The sequence below is a fragment of the Mytilus californianus genome, unplaced genomic scaffold, assembly GCF_021869535.1.
Source record: "Mytilus californianus isolate M0D057914Y unplaced genomic scaffold, xbMytCali1.0.p SCAF_11, whole genome shotgun sequence".
Taxonomy (NCBI): Eukaryota; Metazoa; Mollusca; class Bivalvia; order Mytilida; family Mytilidae; genus Mytilus; species Mytilus californianus.
Genome location: NW_026262593.1, coordinates 29,234,909 through 29,247,028, shown reverse-complemented (window position 1 = coordinate 29,247,028; position 12,120 = coordinate 29,234,909). Strand labels below are relative to the sequence as shown.

Here is a 12,120-nt window from a genome sequence, read left to right as displayed (position 1 = left end):
GCAATTGCATACTAAGTTTCAACCTAAGTTCTATGGTACAAAAGATAAGCACATGACACAAATTGGACAAGGGTTTATTCTTATAGGGGTCAAATGTCGAAGTCAAGGTCAAAGTGACGTCCTTGGTAAACGACACACACGCAACCCATGATGCATATGCATACAAAGTTTATCAACCGAAGTTCAACACTTCAAAAGTGATGTGCCGGATAAGAAGTGGAACAGAAGATGGAAGAACAGACAGAGGGACAGGATAGATGGACCAGGTGAATCCTATATATCCCCAAACTATGAATGCGGGGGGTATAAAAACTGTAGAATACACTTGCGTTGTCAGTTTATTTTCAACTTTGAGTTGAAGATCCTCACCTCTCTTAAGGATGATTAAGGTCAAGTTTTGTTCCAATTGGCAAACTAATTTTAGAAGAGGATATTTTTGCAAATGTAAATGAGAGATGCCAAGTGACGAGAAAAACTCAAATGACCCAACGATTTAATTTCTTTTTATCAATACTGAATAGTCAAAAAACTTAAATGGTGGTAACCATAAAATGAGGAGCTAAAACTTTTCAACCAGTAAATCCTGATTTCTCTCTATTTTTATGCCAAACTATCTCCTATTCTGTATGGATATTGACAATACATCTGCAGAGTTTTATTTCTACTTTCAGTCCAGTCATTAACGAAATGTTTTTTTGAAAAAGACTTTAAAACTGACAAGGTTCCATATGTAAATATAAACAACAAATCTCACAAAATAATAAAACAGGATTTTATTTTCAAATTGCACAAATGATTTGTACACACGTAAGCTGACATAACATCAACAATACAATATATATAGAAATAACAATAACAAGTGGAGTATCTACCTGACAGATGATATTTCTAACCTCTTATCAACTAACTAGTAAAACAATGGGAATATTTAACATTTCAAATGTATACTGTGAATTCGAAAATTATTGCGTGGTTTTCATTAATGTGAATAATGCGACTGAATGAGTATCGCAATAAAAAGAACTCATATTTTAATATCTGAAACATATATCTGTATGCAGCTTTTTCCGAAATTGCAATAATTAATCTCATTTTTTTCTAATCTTAAATTATCACAATAATAAATGCACACAATAATTTAGGAATTTACAGTATTCTAAATATATGATATGTACAACTGCATGGAGCTCTATACTGATCAGAATAAAACATGTTCTGGTATATTTTGTATTTCAATATTTAATTGATTGATTGGTTGCTGCTTGCTAAACATCCAGTGGCAAATATTTCATTTAAATATTAAAAAATTGCATCAAGCTTTTAGGTTTTTACATGTTTTTGTATTTTTTATTCAATAGGGGTCTTTGATAGACAGAAACTTTTCAAATTCAGACTTGATTAACATCAAGTCAACCAAAACTTCTAGTATCATCAAACAGAGACGTGTAGTGTAAATGAAAGATGTAAATAAGTTTGATTAAATAAAAAAATTCTGTATTATAAACATTTTGTCCCTATAAAATAACAAAACTGAGTTAAAAACTGAATACTAGTATGCAAAACTAATTTTATTTTAAATATTCAACCATTTTAAAATATCCACAAGGAGGTCAAAGAGTTATCACTCACATGGTTCCTTACCATACTAATTTTAAAATCAGAATTTTACCCCAGTCAACAATCTGCTGATATCATGGATATATACATATATATATATACTTATAATGTATGGATTTCATGACCCAAGTTTTCATATAACAAAATATCATAAATGAATTTCACTGTAAGAAATGCAAAAAATACAGAAAACATGGTCCCTTATAGAGTAAAAGAAAAAGTAAAAATATATCAATTTCAAGTCTGTCTGCATCCGAGACAATGAGAAAAACAAAAGTTTTCCATTTGTCTTTTTAGCAACACAATATAAAGCATTTAACATTCACAGACTAAAAGGGATTATTTTCAAGCATCATTATTTAAATACCCACCAGATTGAGGTAACTTGAATTCTAGGAACATGAAAGGTTTTTATATTTAAAGCTTAGACATTAGATTATCTAATCTTTTAGCTTCATGTGCTAAGCATTACACAAAGTACCTCATCATAATAACGATTAATAAATTGCTTCGCCGAGCACAGCTGGATACAACGGCAGAGGTCCAACCCTGATTATTTGGGGCAAAAATGGACACAATATTGGCACTTGATACAGGTCTGTATTTGGATTGTAATTAAATATTTGACACATAATAGGTTTCTGACACAGAATAACTGTAGTCAAAGAACTTAGAATTGGTTATATGATTTGAATTTATATTCAATTTTTTGCTTTTGAGCAATACACCATGCAGTTGCGAATTGAACCCCCCCCCCCCCCCCCCCCCCCCCAAAAATAAAAAAATTTTACCCCCCCATTTTTTTTTTCACCTCCCCTTTTTCCAAAATGTCTTCAGACGACGTTGACGCTGACAAAAACGACGATGTGATACCAAAATTTTTTGAGGTCGTATAAAAATGAACTGAAATGAAACCATCCTGAAAATAACCTCCCTTTTTATGTTTGTCTTTACATTTGTGTACAAATGTTTTAAATAATCCACCATACAATAATATTGAAGTGAATACCGAAGTTTTTATAATAACATTGAATTACAAAATGTTTAGCTCTGTTTTTAGTCTTTTTTTTTTTTTTTAGGGGAATTGAATAATGTGTTGATAAGAATTTATTATTATTTAAATGCATCAAATTTACATTTTGACAACCAATACCTCGAAAGTAATGATATAAATATTTTTGAATAAAAACCCATCTTAAAAATGGTGAAGAGCTGATAAAAGAACAGGAGCTTAACGTAGCTATGACAACAGAACTTTGCTAAACAGAGGTGATCCTACAAAACTTAAATCCTATTATTCCCAGGAAGTATATTTGGGTTATTAAGAGAATCAATAATTAAATTACAAATCTCATCTTTTATATAAAGCACTACCTGACATGTAAACAACATTTTATACATATCTCTGAATGGTTATATGCAAGTGGTCACTAATCTTAAGATGTATGAATCCCTAATAATGAGTATATATAGATGGTGACACTGAAACATATTATATACTAAAAATAACTTTCCACAAAACATAAGAGTTTTATATCGTTTAACTAAGAGCACCTACATAATCTGTAATGGACTAAATAATAAATTTCTCTTATAAATAACAATAGCAAGAGGTAATTAAAAGTTCATATACTGTACCAGTACTATACAATAGCAATACATTTCTTCAAATTATTACTAGACTAGTTTGAAATAAAATATAATAGATCGCTTTTGACACTCATTAGTTTATAATAAATTCCCCCCCCCCCCCAAAAAAAAAAATATATGTATGGATTTCGGTGAGAGGCTTTGGCATTATGTGAACTGATTTTATTTGAATGTGATCTTGATAAAAAAAAATGCTTTGAGGATGTTGGCTGCTTATTCTAAATTAACAAGATTTTTGGAAGACGTTATAAATTGATAGAATATAAATAACGGAGCTCAAAAAGCAGGGCAAAAAGGTTGGTGCCATAGCTTGTTTTTGAGATACAAGCTATTGAAAATTTGATGGGAAATGATTCTCTCTAGATTCTTCCAACATTTAACATTGGAACCATTTTTCTCTCAAAAAGTATGCAAAATAACAAGTTTTTTATAAGATTTTCAAAAATGTCTTTTAAACTATATGTAATAAAATTATGAAAAGAAAAGTAAAGTAGGAGTTACTGGGCAAATTTTGAATGGCACTACATGGATATAACCAGAGGATTCTGAATATCTGACAAAAAGTCAAGAAACAAGATCAGTGAATTCTTCTTTACATCTTAAATAACATTTGTGAAATGGCTACACAAATCAATACCTTGAATTTAATAATCACTCAGGTAAGTATTTGTTTTCTTTTACTCCTTATCAAGGCAATGTTTTACAGGACAATACAGTGTTATTCAAATAGGTCATAAAAGGCTAGTCATTAAGCTGCCATACTTATAACAATTATCAAATTCTTCTTTGGGGGAGATCACATCAATTTGAGTTGTTCCAGAACAGCATTCAAGGAAATTTTTTAAACCAATAAAAACGTATTTCTCCAGTTGTCTTGAGTGTAAAAGTTGTGTCTGATAAGTAAGTTTTATTTTTATCAATAATCTATTGAAGACTTGTTCTGTACAAAAATCTGTACCATTACATACCAGTAATAATTTACATGATTTGCTTAGAATTATGCCCAGTAGTAAAATGCAGTTTATTGATAAAAATCAAACTTGATAAAGATATAAAAAAAAAATCAAAAAAAATATACTCAACAGAAAAGAAAAGACAAATTTGTTTGTAAGGCATACTTCAAATGGAAAACTACCACAGTTTTAATGGTTCACATAAGAAAGATATTTCACAAATTTTGAAATTTAGAAAAAAAATACTGTAAAATCTTTATTTCAATCCTTAATCTCTGGCATTCAATTCATAAAGCTGGATTTCAGAATATTTCAATAATACCAAAGCAAAGTAGAAGAGTCACTGGTCTTAAAATGTTAGAAGCAAAATAAATATAACTCCTAGTAACTTAAAAAAACATTGATTATCATACTTACAAAAAAGAAGGTATAATATGCATGTTTATAAATATGACTTTTATCATGTAAATGTAAAGCAAGTATCAGGTAACAAAAAATTACAAAATTACAGGTAGTTACTAGTAACATAATAAAATACTTGGAAAATAAAGTGTGGTCTCAGAAAAAGACAACAAAAAAACATAAATATAAGTGACTAAGGTGTAGAAATAAAAATAAAAATAGTATAGTAATACATGTAAAAAGGATTGAAAAATAGTTTTAATACTGATAAGACAAGAGTAAAGCAAATGGAAAACTATATCCTATGATGTACATCACAAACAAACATAGTAATTCTGAAAAAATCATCATAAGATTTAGAAACAAACAATAAAATTTCTTTGATTTCTAATGCATAAATAGTTTTTCACAAAGTTAAAATCATTGATATATATACTAATTTTGGGACGCAGGTACAGATATATGAGCTGTGTCGGATAGAAATCAACTTTTAGCAAGTGCACGTATACATGTACATGTATAAGGCTTGATTGATTTTGGAACATTCAAATACGAAATAAGAGATGGTTTTTGGTCTGTTTTGTAGGGTTCTTAAAATCAACTCAATTTTCAAACAGTTACAGTCACATCAGACTCTGCATAGAAATTTAATCAACCCCAAAAAATAGGGATGTATTGATATTGATTTGCATAAGGTCCATTTCTATCTTACACAGCTCACATGTAAATAAAGACTTTAAAATGTACACATTTCTTTATGATAATACCTGAAAATGTACTTTAAAAGGAAATATATTTAATTATAAATGTTGACATAGATTTGTCTCGCCTATGTAACTTAATCATAAACTTTAACAATTGTTGATTTTGATGACAACAGCATGTCTTAGTCTTTATTTCACATATAATATTGCAGGCAAGATAAAATGTATAACATAAAAAAAAAATATAAAGAAAAAAGGCAAGAAACAAAAATATGACTGATAGTAGGCCATATAAAATTAGTTCTCATTTCTAAACACTACGCAGTCTGCACCGTTAGCCACTAATCCGATGCCCCAGACTAGTAAAATTTAATTCGGACTAGTATGTATTTGCAAAACTTTGTTTAAACATATTAGAAAAATGTTGGTATATAGGTCTTCGGACTAGTTGTGGGAATACATTTTGGTGCAGTCTGCTACATCTTTGACAGAAAAATAATGTCAAATAATGGTGTATCTTGTATCATAAAACAATGATAATCAATTTCACATGGCCAAATACTCGTATATTAGTAAATGTTCAATAATACTTACAAAATAAACATATGGTAAAATAAAAATCAGGATCTGTTATAGACAACGGATTTCTGGTTCACTGTGGATTAATTATTATTCATCGGACACCTACTTTCGTGGATTTTTGTGTATATAAATAAACCACAAATTTAAATGTTCAATGAAGTACAAATTTTCTGTTGACTTGTATGCAGACTTTTGCAAAACCAAGAAAAAAACTATCCACGAAAATATAATTTTCATTCAATCCATGAAAATTGGTACCCACATAATAAATAAATCCACAATATTTCTATCTGTCTCAGTTGTTGTTAATTATCATATATACATAAATAATGAATGCATCTTGTAATTACACTTGCATCTTTATAATATTATGCTCTCTTTATTGAAACATATTTTAATCTACATGTCGATAAACATAAACGTTACATAACAAAATACAGGACTACCATTGTACTAAAAAAATAAACAGTATAAATATAGGAAAAGTACTAAAATAAAAAAACTTATATTTACACTTGTTGTCAATGAACCAGTTAATATATAAGAATAATACATAGAACTATTCATTTTCAACATTATCAACATTGATAATGTCTTGTCTGGTCAAATAAATTTTGAAGCAACATAATCTCAATATACATGATATATGAACTGGTCCATTTCAGTACTTATTGCTTCAAAGAAATTCATGCCATTATGCCTTTTAATGACAATTTATCAACCTTTACCAGCTTTTGTTACAAACTGGCAACTCTCTAAATTTCTTATTGTCATGTTAGAATTTTACAAACAAATTTCTGATCACAATACACCAAATATTGCTCAAAATGTTTTTTCAAAAAACCTACTGCATGTGACCTAAGATTCTTATTTCTTAATTTAAAAACATTCTTCCATTTGTTTCAAAAATATCTCCAAACAAAAGTTTGAATATAATTGTTTACATTTTATAATCCTAATTGTACCATTAACTTAACAGTCTTAACAATTTCAACATTATTCATCACATAAAAATGTCTCAATTAAACAAACAGAAGACTTTTCATATCATTAACCACCATCACGTAGACCAGTTTCACCAGACCTCACATTTATGGACCGGGTTCATCAGAGAATTCTTTGCACAACCATAATTTTCAGCAAACTCCTTGGAGTTAGATAATGTCCCTATTACTCTGTAAAGAAAAAGAAAAATGAATAACTTTTTTTTTTATAAAATGAAACAAAACAAAAAAAGGGGGTAGGTAAAACATTCATTACTGTGAAATAGATTTATAAATAACATGTTCCTGCATAACAAGAAAAATTATTACAGAAAGAGTTATTATCCCTTTCAATTAAAAAAGAAAATAAATTTAATTCTCCAGAAGCTGCTGTTTGTGATTTCCTGTAAAATATACCCCCACTCTTTACTAGACATTGATGAAAAATTCCATGCACAGTCGGTACAATAAAAATTCAAAGTATTTTCAAACAGAAAGCAGATTTCATTCTCATTATTAAGTTCCAGACCATATATCATCTCATTCCATAATCTGAGAAACTTAAACAAGTAATTCCATTCTCATTGCATACAAGAAAATTTTAAAGTATTGTTAATATGAAGTAACTGCCTAATTTCTATTGAGTTTTCAAATATTTACAATCTTCAATGATTTATACCTATATTTTGCTGGACTATGAGGATCAGTTAATATCTGTAGATGATCAGCCTCAGCGGTACTAGACGAACACCATACCTGAAATAAAATCAGGGATCTGTAAAACTCAAAGTTTAGCAAGACGATTCTTCCTTATGACTATTCATTAGGAAGGTTGAAAGGTAATAATCATGTAAAGCTGCATAAAAAGTAGAAGGAATAAAAATCTAAGATATTTTGCTACACATGCATTTGTGATCTATTAAAAAAAACAAGAATCTGTGTCCATAGAACACTATGTCCTTCTTGCACTATATTTCTAGGTTCAGTGAACTGCGAAATTGGGGTTAAATCTAAAATTTGGCATAAAGTTTTAAAAGTTCACACCATGATGAACTTTCAAGTTGATATGACTACTACTTGATGGTGAACTACTTAAAATACTTTATTGATTTTTTGGTAATAGACTATACTTACGAGATTAAAAAAACACCTTAATGTATCCTTTTTAAAAAGGTTAGTAGCAATTGGTCCATCGCGTAAAACAATGTTAATGTTCAATATCTACTTTATTTGAAATCTTCAACTTAAATTCTTTAAGACGATCATAAATGTATATTTTAATCAAAGTTTGGTAGCAATTGGAGCTTGACTTGATTTTTCTGAATTTTTTTTAATCCAAGTACCTATTTTAAGTAATGGTTGCAACCTTGTCTGAATGATGATTGGATCATTAAATCACATGGTTAACCATAAACTGACCTAATTGTAAACTTCTAACAAATTGTTGATGACGCCACCAATAGAAACAGCAGGTCTAAGTCTCGCCTTCACTTCTTCGCAAATACAAGACAAAAACTGTACTTTAAATATTTAAATTGACATACCTGAGCAAATCCTAAGAAGAAAAGTTGTTGATGTGTAAGGTTTAATGTTGGCAGAGGTCTCTCTGGTGCATGATGGTCTACCCAATCAAGATATGCCTGTGATTAAATATAAGTCAGATATGTAAAAAAATCAATAATTACATCTAATGTACTTATTTGAAAAGATATAAGACATTCTTTATAATAAGCCCTTTATATATAAAAAATAAAATGATATAACACAACAACAAATTGATGTAAAGTCAGACATCGAACATATCTTTTCATTAAGAAAACAGTAAGAAAATGTTATACTACTTCAATATTCCTAGTAGAAAAGTCTGTTAGATCTATCTACTATTAAGTCAGTAGCAGATTCTCTGATAGCAGATGGGGACTTATTTCCAAGATGGCTGTAAACATGATAAAAGAATCTGTAAAAACTGAGGCTATACCTTAGAGTAATCAAAGTTTTGCCTTCAGTGAATACCAGCAGCAACAGGTCTAAAAGATACCTATGTGCAAGATCATTTACAATAAACAGCTACGCCATGAGCAAATGATACGCCTGTCGCTTTTTTAAAGAATAATGTTCCATAACTCCTCAATGTCATATCAGAAATTTATAAAAAACTAAAGGGAGGTTATTCTAATAGATATAAACCAGTCATGAAAACTGCTGAAAGCACTTTTAAGTTATTGTCAGAAAACTGGAAAATACCCCTTTTTTAATGAATAAAACCCCATAACTCGGAAACATAAAATCTAAAATTTATATAAATCGAAAGGGAGCTCACATCAATAGATATAATTCATCAAAGTTTCATGAAAACTGCTCAAAGCATTTTTGAGTTATTGTCTGAAAACTGGAAAATCCCCCTTTTTTAATAAATAACACCCCATAACTCAGAAACATAAAATCTAAAATTCATAAAAATCGAAAGGGAGCTCACATCAATAGATATAAACAAATCACCAAAGTTTCATGCAAATTGGTTAAAGCGTTTTTGAGTTATTGTACAACATGTTGACGATGGACGGACGGACAGACAGACAGATAACGGTATACCATAATACGTCCCATAAACAGGCGTATATAAATTGCAAAAAGTTTTAATTTTGTCATGACTTATCTTTCACTACAAATCAATTCTAAATAAATAAAGGTTAAATATGGTTTAAATGATCTACAAAAATCTTGCAAAATCCATTGCATTATACCAACTGCACCCTCCATAATTTTTTTAAGCAGATTGACCAGATGTCACCCAAGTACATATTATTATTATTTGAACTTACATGATATGCAGATTTTAGCCCTCCATTATCTGCAATATTTTCCCCTAACGTCTGTTTTCCATCAACCTATAAAACAAGGGAGATAATTACAAATTATGAAAAAGTCAAAGAATAACCAATAAGCATTTTCAAGTTCTCTCCCTTTAATTTTGTTTATGGTCAGAATGCATATGTCAAGTTACTGGTTTTCAAAATTAGATCAAGTAGTTTTTTATCAGTTCCTTCAAAACTGCCATGTTAGACACTGTTTACTGTTTAAACAAAGATGGGGGAACATCATACAGACCAGAAAACAGTTAAAGAGAGAAAAAAAAGTAATGTTCTAGTCACTGAACTTTCTTTTCATTACATAAGAAATGGTAATGCAACTCTAAATATCATGATTCATATCTAATCTGTGTCCTGTATGACTTTTTTTTTTAAATGTGATATAAATTGTTTGTTGAGTCAACAAATGATAATGGTTTTAAAAATTGCTGTGGGAATAACCAGCAAATGATAATTTTGCTTATAGGAATTCTGCTAATACTATATAGGTAAGACTTAAGATTTTTAAATAATTTTCTTAGCTCCATAATAAATGTCGACTTACATGGTCATCTTGAAGTTTATAAGTGGAATACTGATTGATAAAGCATTTTGTCTGTACGTTGAAATTCTCTATTGATCTATTATTCCACCAAGGACGTAAATTACCAAACTTGTCATATTCTCGACCTTGATGATGCAAAATAAGAATGACATATCTTCTTATTATTAAACTCAGTGAAAAAGTAAGTTTAAGTAATAGTGGTCTTTATTTTGTGAAAGACTATTAGAATATCATTTCAGCCTTATAACCTCTATGGAATTGATTAAAGCATTCTACTACTCATTTCTTTAAATAGTATTAAGTACTAAGAAATAGTTTCTTTTTTACTACATAAAAATTATGTTGGTTAATTGATCAATCAGCTGTCCTCAAAATGAAACGAACTGCCATAAACCTATTGGAATGTATACAAACTGGCATTGAAAACATGGAACAACTATCAATAACTGTTTTTTGTTTTTTTAAATTCTCAATATTCTATAATAAATCAGACCCTATGATTGCTTTTATCTACTTCATTTGAACTCTGGTGGATAGTTGTCTCCTTGGCAATCATACCACAACTCCTTCTTTTACGATATCTTTGACACCTGACCCGAGATTGCACGACACTTGAACTATTGATGTCACACAAGTCACAGCAATCACTTTTGCATTGTTGCATCAGACATTTTCTGACATCAAAATTTTTTGGAAATTTGTGATGGTCAGTTATGGCAGACAAATAGAGATCAGGTGCATTGTTTTAAAATCTTTTGCTTACAGAATACTGTTTATATGATTGTTGCAAATTTGGCTTATTTTGCAAATAAAGTAGAATACTATGTAAAAATCTATATGATGTGAAAGGCACACTTTTATACTACATGCATGAAGGTTTATGCATTGAAATTGTAAAACTATACACCTTTACACTATTCAGCCTTTATTAATTTTATAGCAAGCTGGTGGTAACTAGGTTTTTTCAGAAAAGTGTTGCTTTTTCATAAACTGGAAAATTAACCAATTAGATTTTCAGTTTGATTAGCCAGCCATATTTTGTCTTCTAACTTCATGAAATGAGGTAGTGCTATGAAGGATCTTTTGATCATTATTGCAGTCAAAATTATACCAAACTGGCAGACCAGTTTCAAAGAAGATCAAATTATACTTTCCCGACCAACAGGAATTAGTAAGGACCAACTTATAAATATGTTTAAGAAAAATTAGGCAACAATAATAAATCCAACACTATGCAGATGTCAATAGCTTGTAACATAGGCCAATAGAGTAAAAAAGTTGCAATAAAGGGTAATCAATTTAATACTGTTAACCAAGTTATTTTTGCAAGCACTTTTTTCACAAGACTTTCATTGGTAGTCTTCACAAAAAATAAATTTGTTTTCAATATTTGGTTTCAAATATACTATTACTGTGGCGATTCATTTATTTCGGTTGGTATCAATATTGTGGATTGAGGAAAAATTAAATATTTGGATATTTGATTTTGTGATTTTGGTAATGTCTGCATACAAGCCTGTAGTAAATTTACACTTCGTTGAACATTTAAATTTGTGGTTCAATAACACCCACAAAAAATGGTATTCCATGAATAATAATGAATCTACAATATAAAAGTCATTTGTATCTAATTTATTAGTAAGTACCTTGATCATCAAAGCCATGTGTTAGTTCATGACCCATCACCACACCCATAGCTCCAAAGTTCAATGATCTACAAGCATACCAAGCAAACAGATGAATGAAGAAGAAACAATGACAGATGTGGGTATTGATATGTGGTATATCCCAGAAAAATTGTCTTAATTTCATCAA

The 12,120-nt window shown here is 29.6% G+C and overlaps 1 protein-coding gene across 3 annotated transcripts in view; it reads right to left on the bottom strand.

Annotated features, from left to right (window-relative positions):
• Positions 1-2,385: 2,385 nt before the first annotated feature.
• The window catches only part of LOC127719849 (endothelin-converting enzyme homolog), an 87,127-nt gene continuing 77,392 nt past the window's right edge, over positions 2,386-12,120 (bottom strand). For all 3 annotated transcript variants that reach the window (XM_052226174.1, XM_052226172.1, XM_052226175.1), the window contains exons 15-20: positions 11,952-12,019; positions 10,306-10,430; positions 9,714-9,779; positions 8,436-8,531; positions 7,571-7,647; positions 2,386-7,083 (exon numbers count right to left, since the gene is read on the bottom strand). In XM_052226174.1, the coding sequence (XP_052082134.1) occupies positions 6,984-7,083; positions 7,571-7,647; positions 8,436-8,531; positions 9,714-9,779; positions 10,306-10,430; positions 11,952-12,019 (532 nt within the window). In that variant the 3' untranslated portion in view covers positions 2,386-6,983. The remainder of the gene's footprint in view (positions 7,084-7,570; positions 7,648-8,435; positions 8,532-9,713; positions 9,780-10,305; positions 10,431-11,951; positions 12,020-12,120) is intronic.